Here is a 17,993-nt window from a genome sequence, read left to right as displayed (position 1 = left end):
GGTAAGGTATTTACCAAAGTCTTTTATTTTAGCTGTTCTCAACCAAGGTGCAGTCAAAGTCACAATGCACTAACGTTCAAATAACATAGTATGAATAAATATCTCTGAGAGGTGAATACATTACAGCCTATTTAGAATTTCATTAAAGCCTCTTCAACACTGCTGTTTTTTTGTTTGTTTGTTTGTTTTTGTTTTTTGACTGGAAGGTCAGTTGAGTAAATTCAGGTTCACATAATCAATATATTTGATCAAATGTTCTGCAAAAACGTTTGAGTCAGGGATTTCACTATTTGCTTGAAGGTTGAAATGTAACTTTTGCCCTGATTCAGACTTGTTTTTGTGTAATTCTTTGGAGTGAAGGTGGACATTGACATCAAAATACGTGCGTGCAAAGGATCATGCAAGCAAACCTTTGACCATGCCGTTGATAACGAAGCCTTCAAAGCTATGGAGTTCAAAATGGCGCAGTTCAGCATGATCTCGAAGAGGCGGAAATCATTCGCCAAAGTCAAAAAACTAAAACTTCAGTCTGCTGAGCGGCCCGCTGTGTCCCCCACTTACCGTAAAATTCCCATTGTTCGCACTGAGCTTCTCACAAAGTTTGAAGACATTGAGCAGCATCAGGTGGTTTTAGATGAACTCCTTGAAGATTTTTAATCATATTTATGTCTAGATTAGTAATATGAGGGATTGTTTTTATCTAACACGGTGTATGGTTTGGTAATGTATACGAGCAGTAGGCTATACTGGCAAATGCTTATTTCTTGTGTTAAATATTTGTTGCATATTTATTTAAAGATCACATGTCCCATTTATTTAGCCAATAGCACCTCAACAGTTTCTTGTTTTTGTTTTTTATTATATATCTAAATTATGTCCAATATTCCTGGTGTTAGAAAACAAATATTCTGTTCTTAACAGCAGAAGAAAAAGATAACTAAGAAGCAAATGTGCATGAGATACTGTACAAAATGCCATTTCACAAATTTACCTCATTAACATCTCACAACTGTAACGTTTTAATGAGTATCATGACTTCTGTGCCAATAAAACATTTTTCATAAGGCATTTGTGTGTGTAGGTGTTTGGCCACTTTTTCAGTTTTTTTCTTTTCTTTTCTTAGTTAAGTATGACATTAAACAATGTTTATTAACAATGTTTCAACCAAACAATTTTTCCCCTAATAAAGTATACTTGTTTACCAAGGACACAACAAAATGGGTAATAAGCATGCTGAGGATGTAACATGAGACATGTGAAGTCATTTCCAACTAAGCTGTGATTATGTCAAATAAAGTATGACATTTTTATTTAATTGTGTATGTTTAGGATATACACTTTCAGAATTTTTTTTATTGGAGTGGCACCTATTCAAAAGGTACGCGTTTGTACCTTATTTACCCCTAAAAGGTGTATATTACCTTAAATGTACATATTACATAATAGTACCATAATGGTACATATCAGTACCTTTTAAAAGGGTACTTTATTGTTTTGTTTTTTGTTTATTATTATTTTAAAAATGTCCACATTGTCATTTCTATCACAAAAATTCTCCCATGATGCATGTATATACACTTTTGGTCCTGACCCTAACCCTGACCTCAACCCTATTACACAAATTAATTAAATAAACCTGTGAGAGTGTGAAAAGGGTTTTAAAACAAATTATTTTGTAAAAATCCACAATTTCAAAAGTACTCATAAAGTGCAGAAGAAACAACTGTATGTGTTTAGGTTCAGTCATTTTGAATATGCCAGAATTTATTGCTATTGCAGCTTCATACATCTCAATCCAAACCGATACTACTGTTGCTCTCTAAAATAAAATAAAAATAAAAATACATAAATACTGAAGACACTTTGCTTAATTTATTTTATAGATCAGCTTTAATGAGAATGAAGTGGATTGTGTATCCATCTTGTTTTACACTGTTTTGCATATATATTCCTTTTTAAACACTTCCAATAACACAGTTCCGAATGTTTCAAGTTCAGTAAAACTCTTTTATGCAAATACAAATAATAGTTCTAGTAAAAATTTAGGTTCAGGTTTTATTATACTCCTATTTCTCAAAAAAACCTAAAAGAAATGAGTGGCATTGAACAGGAATGTACACAAGAATGGACACATAGTATCTCATTTCAATTCACTTTTATCTTGCTTTGAAGTAAGGTCTGATCTTCATGCTGATAGATTTGAGCGAATACCATGAGCCCTTCCAGTTCATCCACACAATGCCATCATCTGTCCCATGCTTGGCCATGTATTTTGTATAAGCTCCCCCACTGTAGTATCGCCCATTAGGATTACAAGAGTGGCATCGGTTGTACCACCATCCGCCTCCATCTTCCTTTGAACACTGCTTAGAAGGATCTCCAGGTATCCTGTTTACGATTGACACAATTGGAGAGAGAAAGAACATTAGATACTGACGTTTTTCCATGCAGTTTTCAGTCTGGCCATCATTAGGACAAGCTATCTGTATACAAACCATTTGTCGTTATCTCTGTCATAGGTGCTGAACATCATGCCATTATGGATGGTCATGGTACGGTTTTCTCCAATCAGTTCTGTTGCGCCATCTAAGAACGTGTTTCCAGCTGTTCCTGAGTAACGGCCAACTGCTAGGATGTAGTTGTTGGCTTCGCCCTGAACAGTGAACTGCTCGTACTGAGCGTAGACCTTTGAACTGGACCAATCTTCCATTTCAACCAGAAGCTCGGTGGGACCCATCTTAGTAAGCTGACTAATACGCTCGTTACCCAACCAGTATTCACCTAAAACAGTCCACAACAAGTTAATTAGAGAATGAGATGATATGGTGAATCAGTGAATGTAACATTTATATTGAGAACTTTGCTGGAAAGACAGTGTTTAGAACTGCTATTCTGGTACAGGCTGGTATATACTGGTGTTTATATGCTGTTCACCAGGTTTTTATTTTATTTATTTTTTTGCAATACTGGTTGAACATGTAAGCTTGCTGGTTTAGCTAGTTAAGAAGCCTGGCAGGGTAAACCAGCACAACAAAACACAACATCTTGGTCTTTTCTGCAGGGTCTAACCACACAATATGCAATGCTAGTCCGAGGTAAGTTCTTGGCCAGATTCTTCTTTCTACACATTCTAAAACCCGATTCCCACATTTGATAAGTTTATATCATGGTTTTGCATATCATTTGTTAGCCATGGATTACCAGGAGTCTGGCAGTGGCCTTTGCCCACATCAAATGCAATGTTTCCAAAGCCTCTTCGGTAGTCGTCCCAGCGCCTGCCAAAATCAACACTGCCGTCCATTCGGCTCTGGATGACCACCCAACCTTTGGAATAATAGAGAAGTTTATGATGATGGTTGCATCATTGGAAAAACACGCCTCTACCTACATTTTTGCAAAACTCCAAAAATGTACGGTTTCCAGTTGAAATTACCATTAGTGGCACTATGGCACCAAAACACACAAATTATGATTACAGGAGCAGATTATCGATTTAGAAAGATTTATTTTAGCGCCGTTCCTTGACACTATGTTATGACCTCAAAATATTTTACCATGCATGATTTGTAAAAGTACATTTTGTCATTTGCATCACATAACCAGCTCCATTTGCTTGGCTATTGTATAGTAAACTTGCTCAGAAGCGCACCTGATACAGCAATGCACTTGCTCGGGAATCCCGTGAAACATCAATCGCAATAAAAGAGCTAAAAACTGGTAGAATCAGGCTAAAATGGCATGGCTGCTTTAGCAAATGTGTTATTATTTCACGTTTTCTTTTGTTACCATTACCGGTTAGGATTATGGCGGTGTTTATATGTGCATTAGCACATTAACCTTTTAGCACCACATTTAATGTCCGAACTGCCTAAATACAACAGGCAACATAAAATGTTGCCAGATTCACATTCATTTGTTTCAGATAAAACTGAACTCACTTTTAGTGCCACTCACAGGACATATAGTAGTTTTCCCAATGAATCTGGGTTGGGTGTTTCTCGTGACTTTCCTCAATAGGCCACATGATTTTGAGATCCTGAGTTACATTAGGGGTTTGTTTAAATGAAGTTGACATACCTCCTTTTTGACTCGTTTGATCGCAGAAGACCTTGTAGGGTGTACTGAGTGGATCAGGCCGTATGAGGTACATCTGAGAGTCCTCTCCTCCTTTGCGGATAATGTCTTCACACTCCTTGCCGGAAACCACAGGAATCGGGCAGCTGACTTTACAAGGCACCTGGCACTTGGCTCTCTGAGTAGTGATGGCTTTCTCCAAACGCTGAATCTTCTCACGGACCTTCTCCAGCACAGCCTGTAGGATTTTGATATTCTGGGGGAAGGTGACGTCCACAGCATCCTTAATATAAGCATGCTGTGTCTCTAGACTGTCTGTGTACTGACCAACCAGCCTACCATTGCCTATGAGGGAACACAAAGAGGGGGATGTTTAATAATTGAGAATGTCTCATAAAAACGATAATGAGTTGATATTTTTATTTATTTGGCAGATCCCTTAATTCGTATTGACTTACACAATATATATTTTTGATCAAAATGTGTGTTCCCTGGGAATCAAGCCCAGGGAATAAAACAGCTGAGTTATAGGAAAGCTTATCAAAAATCATCCTTGTTTCATCACAATAGACTTGCAGAGGTTCTCAACTCTGGCCCTCATGATCCACCTTCCAGAGTTTAGCTCCAACCTTGCTCAAACTCATCTGCCTATAACTTTCTTGTAATCCCGAAGACCCTGATTAGCTCGTTCAGCTGTGTTGGTTTAGGGTTGGAGCAAAACTCTGCAGGAAAATGGACCCCGAGGACCAGAGTTGAAAAACCCTGGGCTAATACTGTACTTCCAGATGAAAAGATTCTAAGCTCTCTGAAGGAAGTATAGTTATAGTTACCCTCGCTGACTCTTTGTCTTTGTGCTACTTCTGCAGTCATATCCGTGACGTAGCCATAGATAGAGTTGGTGGACTGGGTCAACTCATCCACAGATCTTTTCAGCGAATCTACAGTTGGCCTTACGTTACGTTCTTGCTTTTGGAGGGTTTTCTTCAGCTCACAACCTGTGGGACACAACACTCCCTGAAGAGAGAGAGAGTAAAAAAAAACAACTAATTTAATTGTGGTTTGTGTGGTATTTACTTAAATTAGGGCCGTAACCACCATTAACAGTTATATTCAGATAAATGGGTTAATGGTTGAACAAATGGGGTTTCAATGAGAGATTATATGTTATTAAGATTATTCCTCTAGGCCTCACTTACAATTTTGTCATCTTATCCTAAAATATCAGAAATTAGTGCCTGAATGGGTTATGCCACCCATCTAAATACATACTGCACAAATAGAATCAAAGCATATATTGGCACTCTGACCATTTTCTCAGACATGTGGGTACATCCACCCGATTCTGGGTACTCTTCCTTCTCCTGCGTAGCTTTTCCCACCGGCGCTACAGTTGGTCGTCCACGATAACGGCTTGCCCCACTGACGGGAGGTGGGGCCGCTGGGCCTGAGGAGTACGTCTCACGACCTCTACTGACAGGACGATGACCCCTGGGATCTACGGTTGCTTTAGGCTAAATTCAGAACAATCCATCTTAAAATGTCACTGCATTTTTTTTTTTTTTATGTAATTGTTTGCACATTCCATATGATTTGAGGTCATATGTACGCCAAAATATGATCTGTATATACACATATATGCTACACCATATTTGACAAGTTTATTTTTATTTTTATGTAATACAATCTTAATCAACCATAACTGACAAATATATCTATCCAAAGTCACTGTGTGTGGGTATTAATTTATTAATCATATTTTCTGTATTATTTATGCAGTATATGATTTGAAATGACTATTTATTAATATTTAGAATTTTAAAACGGACTTACCTCTTTTTTTGCTTCCTGAAGCAAGACGACATATAAAAACAAGACAGTAATTACTACATTTTCAAAATGAAATATTAAAATTCTATTAAATATTAGAATGTTAATAATATTTACCCCTCCATAATCATCATATTCGTCTTGTGCGAGAGTTCCAACAATGCACAGGAAAAGTAATAAGAGAAGCTTCATTTTGGTGGAGCTCACACTTCAGTTCCAGCAACAGTGTGAGGTTCTCAGCTGTAGATAATTCAGTGCTGCTCTCCCCTAATTTATACCATACGCCCCCCTGCACTGGAACAGGAGGGACTGCACTGCTGGTTAATCTTTAATTCTCGATGTGCCGCTTTTTTGGTAATCAGTTCAGGGACGGCATCATTTTGGGGAAATGAAGAAATGATGTGAACAAAGCAATAATAAATAATCATTAAGCAATCAAGTATATTCAGTATATGCAAATTAATATTTCACTATAACAAACTATAGCAAAAAACAGTTGGTATGTTATATGGCTTATACTATTGAATGTAAAAAGTTATTTACAATGGCAGACCGATTTTGGAATAGAAGGCTCACTTCTGGCCACATTTTAATTTAACTGCCCACTAGGCTACTACATTAGTTGCTACCAGAACATGTATGATAAAAAAAACAAAAAAACTGTGTACATGTTTATAACATGTGAATTGTTCAAACTGCAAAAATAAAACGAAGCATTTTTAGTAAAATGACTAATACTCAATAGTATGATGGACCTGTGATTCACAGTAAAGAATCTCCAATTGAGACACGCTCAATCAGTTGAACTATATGTTTCTGAATGTTCTGTTAAATCTGCATTACTCAACAAGTGAACTATTGCAGTTTGTTTGGCGAGTGTGATTTGTTGTGCCATATCTTCTTCAACCACCCACATCTTTTAACTTTGACTCATAGCTAACAGACATGACAAACAGACACTTTGTACTCAGTGTGTAGTTATTATGATTTTTTTTATTTTAACACTTTAAGGCTCCCAATCACTCCTATCAGTGTAAAAGTGGAAATCTGATTAAGTGTAAATGAGAATTAATTCTCAAATCTTACTGAATTACAAATTATACATTTTTGGCTGTGTTAGATAGCTAGCTACTCTAAAAACTTTTACTTATATATATATATATATATATATATATATATAAACGTAGCCTACCATATATTCCACAATTTCATAAGCAAGCTATTTGGTATTTTAGAAAATATAAATGAGTTTACTTTAAACGAACTGATATTTTAACATTTCTAGTGAATGTAGCCAATCCCGTAGATGTGTGCGTGAGTGTTGCTCCTGCGCAGATCTGTGCCAGCAAGCCGTCATGAACACATTACGGGAAGTCAGTCGGTTCTTTTGAACAGTTCACTTCAAAGATCCGGTTAAAAACTATAAAACAAAATATAAAGCATATATAATTACATCTCGTGCTCCTAAATTCCCGCTGTAAAATATCAAAACGTTTCAATAAAATAAAATATAACGTAATAATATCCAAACTATAACAAACAAAACAACACAATTAATTTGTGCAACCTATCTGAAATCATTTTTGCACGTTTTAATAGGACCTGCTTCGTCAAAAACATAGACTGTATAAAACTGTCAAAAGAGACGGTTCAGATCAGGACAGGTTCAAACAAATGAGTCGGCCAATGAAAAGATTCATTGAAGAGATTCGACTCACCGGAACTATTCGTTTAGAATGGAACATGAGCATGATGATGTCTGCCGGTAGAAACGGAGCCATTAATAGATGACTGGAATCTAGAGCGATATTAATAATGGCTGACCTGCAACCCCAGGTACTGGATTCAGTATTTCATATATAGATGGTCCTCAGACAACTAAAACCGCTGATGTTTCGCCTTAATATTTTAGTATATAGGCTAACTGTCGTGTACACTGTCAGCGACGCGGCGGTTAGCTAGTGACGTTACCCTGCTATTGTAACGAACGAATCTGTTTACATCTGATCAACACTCTCGCGTGCAGTGTAGATATATCCGTTGATTATAATGGGAAAGGTTTTGTTTAGTTTGTTCAGCAAACTTGCGAGTAAAATGCCTTTAAAAACGTGGCAGGAACATCCGTTTGTGGATTATATTGCAAACATATGGTTATGATATTCACGGTGATACTTACTGTAATGAGAAATCCATTGCCTATCACTGCCTGTTAAATGTGAATCACCGGGTAGTGAGAAGGATAAATCTGGTTTGTGAGTTTGCAAGCCAGTTTGACCCTTTTTTGTACATTGAGCAGAATGAGCACTATGTTATGAAGACTTTGAGGTTTGAAAGGCACTGTTGTATGATCAGAAGTTTGTATAAATGTCCAGCTAACTGCAAGAGCTACAAAAGCTCTCTTCTAGTCAGCTGACTCGTCATGGAGATGTGTGTACAAGCATGGCCATGTTTATCTCACACTCATTGACATACAGAATAAGGTGCCAGCATCAGATTATATGCACTCTAGATGGGTAGTTATAGGTTCAAATGTGAAGGTGTAAAGGAATCGGAACAATTGTACCAGTTTTCTTTTTGTGATTCACTTAAATCGGCACTTTTAAATGTAGCTAGTTTTTCAATTATTATTACATCTCTTGAACAGGGGCGGACTTAATGATTTGGGGGCCCTAAGCAAATTCCAGGTATGGGTCCCCAACACACAAGCAATGTGCTCTTTTACATTTGTAATCCTTATTTTGCTGTCTCTCTTTCAATCATAGATTGTAGTTTATGTAAAACTTTACAATAAGGCTCATTAGTTAACATAAGTTAATGTATTAGGCTAACTGACATGAGCTAACAATGAGCAAAACATTTTTTACAGAATTTATTCACCTTTGTCAATGTTAGTTAATAAAAATGCAGCTGTTCATGTTAGTTCACAGTGCATTAACTATTGTTAACAAATACAACTTTTGATTTTAATAACGTATTAGTAAATATTGAAATGAATATTAACTACGATTAATAAATGCTGAAGAAGTATTGTTCATGTTAACTAAGGTTGTTAACTAATGAACCTTATTGTAAAGTGTTACCGTAGTTTATTGTCCCCTTCACAACTTATCATCGACCTGATGTGGTTCTAAAGCCGTATTACCTTTTTTTCCCTATCACAAAATAACAAATTAAAAAAAGAAAGAAATCATGCTTGCACTTGGCCGTGATTTGTGATTGTGAACTAAATAAAGATTCAAACATGTCATAAATAATTCCATGTAACTTGTCCCGCCGTATTCCAAGTGTTCTGAAGGCACATGGTAGGGTTTGCTGAGAAACAAACCGAAAATGTAGCCTAATTATTAAACGAACATTTTTAGTCGTTGCACTCCTGTGTACATTCATGCGAGTGTATACAGTTTCACCCAGGAAAAGCACAACAAATAATTTTGAGAGATCAAGATGAAACACTACATGAAACACAAGGCGTATCTGTGAGCACTTTCTTCTCTGAGGTGAGTACCTCTGTTGTAAGACAGTCAGACAGTGTTGTGTGAAATCATGTGACGGTAGGATTAGGATTGGGATTAGGATTAGCTCTTTACAGCACCTACTACAGTTACATAATTCGGCACGTCATAGAATCTCTGTAACACAAACACACTAGAGCTTTGCCAAATATGTTTTGCCAATATCTGATGGGGACCCCCTGATTCTCCGGGGCCCCAAGCTTCCGCTTAAGTCCGCCCCTGCTCTCGAATACTTGATTCTGATTGGCCATTTGCTGCATTCTGCTGTTAAATGTTTTTGTTTATTGAGTGCACCAGTGTCCACCCACTTTTGTAGTGACCTTGGTCTGGAAGTATTTTTAAGGGATTTTAAGAAAGTCTTAGTTTAAGAGTTAGGCTATCACCCATGAACCAAACCAACCAGCAATAAAGTGAATCACATTGTAACAAACTTCATCAGACAAAAAGACAAGAATGTGTAATTAACAGCTTAATGGGAGTTGGGTGGGCGCTAAATTGTTCTTTTGACATTTGCTTGTTGTGATTCTCTGATTGGTGGAGATTTCTCTGTAGAATCATGGGTAATGTAGTTTTTTTTTCACCAGAAATTCTGCTGTTAAACTTGATTATATAAAAAAACAAGTTATAATGGAGGTTGATGCCTTCAACAAAAGCATTTACTATTGATTAACGAGGTTGTAGCTCACACAGTAGTTCTGTCTTTAGCCTAACTATTTAAAAGTAATTGTTAAAAATCAATTCCCCCATGGAGAAAATGAATGGGATTTCTGCTTCCAGAACCCGACTGTTGCACTCTATTATGTGATTCTCTAGAAAACTTCTGAGTTCTGACTGGTCAATAGCGTTTACTAGTAACTAAAATCAACACATGAGGCAAAATAAATCCAGACCAGGGGTCTTGTACTAACTTGAAGGGTCATACAGACTACACACATAGGCTAGTAATTGTAAAAGAATAGAAGATGCATTTCAGTGTTGTTTTTGTAAAGCATGCCAGTTCCCTTATTTTTTGTATTTTCTAAATCCAGTTCTTTCTTCACAGGACGATCTTTTGAAAATGTCTAACAGAGAATCGTGGAAGTAAGTAGTCATGAGCAATCTTTTTTATGTGGTTGTTGCTTAGAATAATCATATATATATATTTTTTTTTAGATGTTCAGAAAAGTGAAAGTTGTTGTAAAAGGATGTTCAACTTTTCTAAACTGTCACAACCTGTCTTTTTTAGTGCCTTATGATTGTCACCATCTGTGTAAAAATAGTTCCTGGAGCATGTGTGTCATTGTTATAAGTGAACACTGGCAATGTCGTGCAAGTGGCCTCAGTAGGTCTGGCCTCGTGTATGATCCTGCAAAAATGAACCTCTTTCACAACCTAGTTTTCTGTATCTTTAGCTTCTAGTTTTGAAATCAGTGAATATGTGAGTGTTGATCTATGTCTTTGGTTTCATGGCATAAAGATTCTCTGATTATTTCTGACTTGTCTGTACTCTCATGTGTGTGTAACTCCAGGATGCAGCACGAGAGGTTGCATGTGAAGCATCGAGGTCATGAGGCCATGCATGCCGAGATGGTTCTGATTCTCATCGCCACGCTAGTGGTTGCTCAGATTGTCCTGGTTCAGTGGAAACAAAGACACGGCAGATCCTACAACGTGAGTACCTACGTTTACATGGACTCCTTTCGTTTCAATCTGAACTAATTTATTCCCATTGATGTAGCGTTTTCATGAATGCTAAATAAAGCAATCAGGTTGATTTGTGCCAGCGTTTATACGTTACAAGCCTCAAATTGGAATAGATTTTTTGACATTCACAACTATAGAGGGTTTCCCGCTGTGTGCACCTACTGTTCTTCTACATTGCGTCTTTTCTTTGTTTTAAGGAGCTGACTTAATATTTACCTATTTTGGGTCCTAATTAGGAGACGACGAGCACATGAACCATTGTGTTGTGCCGTTTATTTTTTTATCAAGCTGTAAAAACTCCCCTTCCCGCTAGGGGTGTGCGATATATATCGTAATTGTTGTTTTAAAGATGTGCGATTGGACATTATGGAGTATAGCCTATCCCTCACACACACACCCAGAGAGTGCATGCATAGGCCTACTCTACGTGATGTAGTCTTGTAGATTAGACTAGTGCGGGTGCGCATTTAGAGTGCACGCTTTCACTGCGTGATTTAGTCTTTATTTATATCATTTAGTAATAAATATCACAAGAGTACAGTTTTTCTCCAAATATCAGCATAACAAATGTGATATTGATTTTATACAAGTTTAATAAACAAGAAGTTAATATTAAGTGACTTACATTTTAGACTCCATATTGCCTGTTTTTCACCAACGAAAATAGTTCAAAACAAAGCCACACATGGCGGTGTTTCCTTACTGAGTGAATCAGCTTTTTGAACAAATCAGTTGACTAGGATTGATAAAGATAGTCAAATCAAATGCTTCTTTCCGTGAATGAATCAGCCGAATCGGTTGAATCTCAATGATTCGCTCATTAACAGTGACTTGCTGCCACTCACTGGCTGTTTCAATTTCACATTTTAAAGTATCTTTTCTTGTTTTAAATCATTTTAAATATCAATATTCAATATTGCAAAGATGAATTTTGTTGATACTGATTTCATTTGATTGGTAACAGCCCTATTGTGTTGTTTTATTTTTATAATCGAATTTGATTACATTTATGAAATTGACACAAAAGATGATGCATGCATATAATTAGGTTTAAAAAATGGCTTTATAAAGGTAAAAAGGCCCATATTAGGTAAAAATCAATTGAAACATATTGAAAAAAAATATTTCTGTCACTGCTGTGAACTGACCACCACGCAGAGTATGAAGACTATCAAAAACTTTCGGAGTCGGCTGTCCTCGACAGTCCTAAACCTGCCAAAGTACCAACACAATAAACACACTCAGCAAAATATCGTCTAATAATCATTATCGAGAAAATCCCAGAAAATATCGAGATATCATTTTTTGTCAATATCGCACACCCCGACTTTCCGCGCCCAAAACAAGGTGTCTGTGGATGAGAGTCCGAAAACAAGGACTGGTGGGACGTTGTCCTGCTCCACTTCACAGACGATGAGTTGAAGGAAAATTTTAGAGTGACACGACAGTCATTTATGACTTCATTCAACAGCTTGTTTCATGCATCATTACGCCAAGTCATTGTGTATGCGTAGTACTTTCCCCTCATCAGTTTTTTTTCTATCCGATCAAGTGTTTATAGGTCCTCTTGATCGGATTAGAAAAGGTTTAAAGCACAATACGAATGGGATTTTAATTGGATTTGGCCAATTCATTCCGATTGACGTGATTACATGTGACTTTTTTTTTTTTTTTGACTGTGCTAGTCCGATTAAAATCAGATTTTTAGGGTCCATGTGCACAAATAAAGCTCTGTAATAAAGTAGTTAATGAATATTGTTAATATTGTTTGTCTTGTAGATGGTCACACTATTGCAGATGTGGGTGGTTCCTCTGTACTTCACCATTAAGCTTTATTGGTGGCGTTTCCTGTCCACATGGGGCATGTTCTCCGTCATCACCAGCTATGTCATATTCAGAGCCACACGCAAGCCGCTCTCCTGCAGAACACCACGGTAATACTTGAAATGCTTTCAGTTTTTTAAGAAAAAATGACATTTGTCATCATTTACATGCCTCTTATGTTGTTCCAGACTGTTCTATAGCTTTTTATCTTCTGTTAGTCACAAAAAGAAAAGTTTTGAGGAATATTCACTCTGTTCTTTTCTATACAATGAAAGTATATTGTAATCAAAGATTTGTTAAGCAAAAAAGGACTATTCTTTGGGTTACAAAGTTTCTTATTTGGGTTCCATAGCATATAGAAAGTTAAACTTTTTCATTATTGAATTTTCATTTTTGGATGATTGTTTCTTTTAAATAAGCTAAAAGAGCAGCAGGATGACTTAGTATTTGAAGTATTTATATTAATATATTATTCATTTAAATTAAATACTAAAAGAATGCATAAAATAAAAATAAACTGAATTTCTGGAATCACAAAATGAATCATAGTTCATTAATTCAATATATAAAATTAATTAACAATGTTAAATATATCAATCAACAGTTTGTCATAATTACAGCACAAATATCATGTGTATGCAGCTTCGGTTACTGTATTGTGTTGGAAAACGGAGGGCCTTCAGATTCAGAAGCACTGCTTTACATATAATTATCTCATATAAAAAAAACAGCAGCTATGCGAGTTTTATGAGTGCAATACACAACGTGTAATGCCCCTTGTAGAATGTGTTGCCTGTGCATTGTTATATAGAATATGAAACCTTTCACTTCTGCAGGATGGTGTATAAGTGGTTCCTCCTCATTTACAAGCTGAGCTACGCTGTGGGTGTTATAGGATATCTCGCCATCATGTTTACCATGTTTGGATTCAACGTTTTTTTCAGGTACGTAACATTGAAAACATTGACATATTTGATCAGAAATGAAACAGTGCCTTCATTCAGATCCTAAAATCCCAAACACAGGGCACAGGGATCCCAAGGAGGAGAAATTGTCTGTCTGAGTAGTGAGTCAGTAGTTAGTTCGCCCCCCTGTTCATTGTTTCCATGGCAATGCTGACACAATGGCGTTCTAATTAGAAGGAATTACTCCCTTAAGCCCTTTTCGGATGGCACTAAGTTTCCAGGGGGACGGTAGAGACATTTGTGTTTCACAGACATACTTTGCGATTTTTAATCCCACCCGAATCTGCCAAGTCTTTCCTCACACAACCTCTGTAAAAATTCCAGGGCAAATTACCTACTGTTTTCAGCAAACTCCTCTGGGAAATATAATCCGGTCTGAATGTCTATGATTGCCAATATTGTATGATCCTAATGCTTCTCCTCGTGTTTTTTTTTTTTACCTATCTGAGCTACCGTTTGCACACCAGTCTTTGGCATGCTTTCATTTCATTGCAATATGGATGGTATCCTAACAAAAAATTTAATTCCAAAATTAAAAAATGGAGCCAAATTGCGAAAACTGCCCATTTTAATATCAGTGTAGGGTAAGAGTAAGGTACTTGTCTTGATTTCTCTGCTCACTTATGTGAGTTTATTATGAACAGCCACCTCTATAAACTCATCAAGTTTACTTAACCCTCTGGTGCTGCTCATGTGGTAGTCAAAAATGGCAGAATTGTTTTTATAATTTCAATTAAAATGTACTGTATTTTAGTTCGATAATGTGTTTTATTTAATATTTAGTATTTTTAGGGGATTTTATTAGCCTGACTACGTCAGACTTCGTACTTCCGCTCAATTTCATTTCGCTTCTGTACTCAGTCTGAGACAGCGTCATAGCTTTCCGTTTTCCTCCGGCCTGAAAACAGCCGGCCAATCAACGAACAGAGGGCGGGCTGAGAGCCGTGACGTAGACGCTGATTGTACCGTGGATGCGTAGATTTACTTCACATAATCTGCAAAAGTCGTTCACAGCCATGTTCACTCCGGTATTTTGCTCGATGGTTTTGTTTTCGCATCATACATGTGTTTACAGTGGAAGTTAGATGCGGCTGAGCATGCGCATAACACACACCATAACCAAACGTTATGTGATTGGCTTATGGGTAACCAAACGATTTTAAACTTCAGACAAGCGCCCCCCCGCGAGAAAGAAAACGCTTTTCAATTATGCCATGCCAGACTCTGTCTATGAAGCAAAGCGAAGTAGCAGAGTTTGGTATTACCAGGCTAGGATTTTATAGTACTAAATTAAATTTAAGAAATATTTATGATCCATTTATTACCTGCTAATCACTTTTTGAGCATAGGCCTGAAAATGAAATTTCCAACTTAAACTGTCGTAAATCTTGAATGCTTTGAAGCACAGACTTAAGTTTGGTCTCTTTATAAATTCAGTATTGCTGAAGTGAAAAAGTTTAAAAAGTGAAACTATAAAAAAGTTTTATTATTATGAAAAATGCACACAAATGCAATTGTAATTCAAATGTAGTTTTTAAAACTAGTCCCGTCCGAAAAAGGTATTGAAATTGTGAGTGTGAAAAGAAATGGATGCATACAGTACTTCTGTGGTGACATATGTTTCAGAGGATGTGCATGCTAGGCTGATCGCCATTCTAAGAATATTTATATAGACAATTGATTGTATAAGTTATGGTTGAAATATGTTTTTAAATGTTTAAGGGCTGCACAAGTATTTAAATTAAAGTTGAAATTGGGAAATGACCAAATGCTTTTTTTTTTTTCAGGATTAAAGCAGAGGACTCGATGGATGTAGGTGTGATCATGCTTTTCTATGGTCTGTACTATGGGGTAATGGGACGTGACTTTGCTGAAATCTGCTCAGACTACATGGCATCCACTATAGGGGTAAATACATATACATCAGTTTCTATACGTCAATGTCCAGACATTCTCATATTAACTCTTTGGCCGTGTGTCCACCGAAGCGTTTTTGTCCGTGTTCTTTTCAATTTTTTTCAATGCGATTGGCGCTTATTTAAATATGGTAGGAGCGTGACAAGGCGCTGAGCATCTATTTCGTGCTGAGTGCTTGCTGTTTTTTTCCGGATGCTGAGAGTGGAAGAATGTTAAACTTTGGGTAAAACAGAGGCTCATCACTGTCACTTTTTACCCAGCCATCCAATTACAGTGGAGGAGGGGCGGGACAAATCCCACATCAACCAACCGCCACATCCTGCTTGTACTAGGACAACAGACGACAACAACCAGCACAACAATGGAACAAAATCATTTAAAACAAGTACTTTGCATTGTATCAACATTTTTATATTCAGATACAAACTATCTGTGAAATCAGATATTATTAATAGTAATAACACTTCCACGAATATTCCGTATCATATCAACCAAAGCGTCTTAACTGAAAAAGTGCAAGGCGTTTTCAGAAGAGCGCCTGGCGTTTTCAGCTGGCTAAAAATGCTTTGGTGGACACACGGCTTTAAATCCTTCAATTTATTCTCAGATATCCTGCAGTATTATTGGCGAACATTTCAATAAAAAAATTTAAAAAATCATATCTTAGTAAAGGTTTTTGTTCATTCTCCCAGTAACTCTTTTACCTGGTTTATTTTCTGTCTGCCTTCTTCAGTACTATAACATAGGTGGTATGCCATCCCGAAACCTTAGTGATGACATTTGCGCCGTGTGTGGTCAGAAGATTTTTGTGGACATAGATGAGGAAGGCATCATTGAGGACACCTACCAGCTCTCCTGTAACCACATGTATCCTTCATTTCCCCTAAACCTTGCCTGTAATGTTTTTCTTAACAGGAAACAAGAAGTTTTGTTGTTATGTGGAAAAACTGTTTTTATGTAATTTATTGATGTTTCAAGAACTTGATTTTTTTTTCCTATTTATTGTATTAGGAAACATGAAGTAAAGTTTCTGCAAACCTTTCTTTGTTTAGTCAAATTATCCTTAACTACCTATGGTCAACAGATTTCATGAATTCTGTATTCGTGGCTGGTGCATCGTGGGAAAAAAGCAGACGTGTCCATACTGCAATGAGAAGGTGGACCTCAAAAAGATGATGAATAACCCGTATCCTTAAATTTTGTTAAATATGGCCATTGGTCAATTTACATGCATGACATTCAATTAAATAATGACCAAATTCCTAGAATGATGGAACTTTGTTTCCACCACTGAATAGAAAATGAAATAGTTAATTGTGACTTTATCCTGCAATTCTGACTTTTTTTTCCTCAGAATTGCAATATAAAAACTCGCAATTGCGAGAAAACTATTATTATCTGGGATAAAACTTTGTACTATATGCATTTTTTTATATTATGTTAAAATAAACATTAAAAAAATTGGGTAACTTTATTACACAGTGTAAAGTGTACTGAAGATGAATTAAACCACAATACACACTAAAAGTTTTTAAATTTGTAATAACCATATTTACACCTTAAATCTCCACATCAGCTGGGAGAGAACACATGTTTTATATGGACAACTTCTGGATTGGTTGAGGTACCTGGTCGCCTGGCAACCCATCATAATTGGAATCGTGCACGGAATAAACTTTTCACTTGGACTTGAATAAACCCCCTACAGTATTCGATTCTGTTTAAAACCGTGCATGTGTTGACCTTTTTGAATATTTATTTGTAAATTTTACACTTTATAATATAAATCAGACAGCTGCTTATTTTGCTTTTTAAAATCATTAGACACATGGAAACAGACTTGTTCAGATACACACTACTCTTTCAGAAGTGACCTACGTTGATACATCAATCAAAGACGTACAGAAGCCCCTCTAAAGCTGCTGTTTATCACTCGAAACTATCAATCGAAACTGTGCCTCATTTTGTCTGTCTGTTTGTTTAATTGTTTAGCATTGTAATGGTGTGGATATTAAGTGGTTATGGTTTTGTTGCGGTAAAATGAAGCGTGGAGACTAGAGGGGTGATTGCCAAAGCTGCACTCAGTATTTTTTATTTTATGTTGAGCTGGCCAACTTGTCAAACCCCATGAGGCGACCTGCTCTGTGTAAAATTAAACCATTTTTATGTGGCTACTGATATGACTTGAGTG

General features: G+C 36.6%; 2 protein-coding genes across 2 annotated transcripts; one reads left to right on the top strand and one right to left on the bottom strand.

Moving 5' to 3' along the window:
* Positions 1-1,871: 1,871 nt before the first annotated feature.
* On the bottom strand, positions 1,872-6,163 carry fgb (fibrinogen beta chain). Its single transcript, XM_082163656.1, has 8 exons — positions 6,019-6,163; positions 5,905-5,919; positions 5,382-5,585; positions 4,905-5,088; positions 4,078-4,419; positions 3,202-3,324; positions 2,496-2,781; positions 1,872-2,388 (listed from the first exon to the last, which is right to left on the bottom strand). The coding sequence occupies exons 1-8, from the start codon at positions 6,091-6,093 to the stop codon at positions 2,157-2,159; spliced, it is 1,461 nt and encodes a 486-aa protein (XP_082019782.1). The 5' UTR covers positions 6,094-6,163; the 3' UTR covers positions 1,872-2,156.
* Positions 6,164-7,608: 1,445 nt separating this feature from the next.
* rnf175 (ring finger protein 175) lies at positions 7,609-17,980 on the top strand. Its single transcript, XM_082163669.1, has 9 exons — positions 7,609-7,737; positions 10,456-10,493; positions 10,922-11,063; positions 12,876-13,030; positions 13,757-13,864; positions 15,673-15,793; positions 16,536-16,669; positions 16,887-16,988; positions 17,379-17,980. Exons 1-9 carry the CDS (start codon positions 7,717-7,719, stop codon positions 17,497-17,499), a joined length of 942 nt encoding a protein of 313 aa, XP_082019795.1. The 5' UTR covers positions 7,609-7,716; the 3' UTR covers positions 17,500-17,980.
* The last annotated feature ends 13 nt before the right edge of the window (positions 17,981-17,993 follow it).

The sequence above is a fragment of the Leuciscus leuciscus genome (genome assembly GCF_965113295.1).
Source record: "Leuciscus leuciscus genome assembly, chromosome: 3".
NCBI classification, from domain to species: domain Eukaryota; kingdom Metazoa; phylum Chordata; class Actinopteri; order Cypriniformes; family Leuciscidae; genus Leuciscus; species Leuciscus leuciscus.
Note: the sequence above shows the minus strand (reverse complement) of the source record. Positions and strands in the feature narration are given on the sequence as shown.

What these genes read in the sequence shown, in the direction of transcription:
- fgb (XM_082163656.1), bottom strand. Translation starts at nt 6,093, where the DNA reads ATGAAGCTTCTCTTATTACTTTTCCTGTGCATTGTTGGAACTCTCGCA. An exon ending in CCCACATGTCTGAGAAAATG is followed by an intron (nt 5,089 to 5,381) that starts GTCAGAGTGCCA and finishes CTCTCTCTTCAG; the next exon opens with GGAGTGTTGTGTCCCACAGG. An exon ending in AGGCCACTGCCAGACTCCTG is followed by an intron (nt 2,782 to 3,201) that starts GTAATCCATGGC and finishes GGACTGTTTTAG; the next exon opens with GTGAATACTGGTTGGGTAAC.
- rnf175 (XM_082163669.1), top strand. Translation starts at nt 7,717, where the DNA reads ATGGCTGACCTGCAACCCCAG. An exon ending in TGGCTGACCTGCAACCCCAG is followed by an intron (nt 7,738 to 10,455) that starts GTACTGGATTCA and finishes CTTTCTTCACAG; the next exon opens with GACGATCTTTTGAAAATGTC. An exon ending in GACACGGCAGATCCTACAAC is followed by an intron (nt 11,064 to 12,875) that starts GTGAGTACCTAC and finishes TTTGTCTTGTAG; the next exon opens with ATGGTCACACTATTGCAGAT.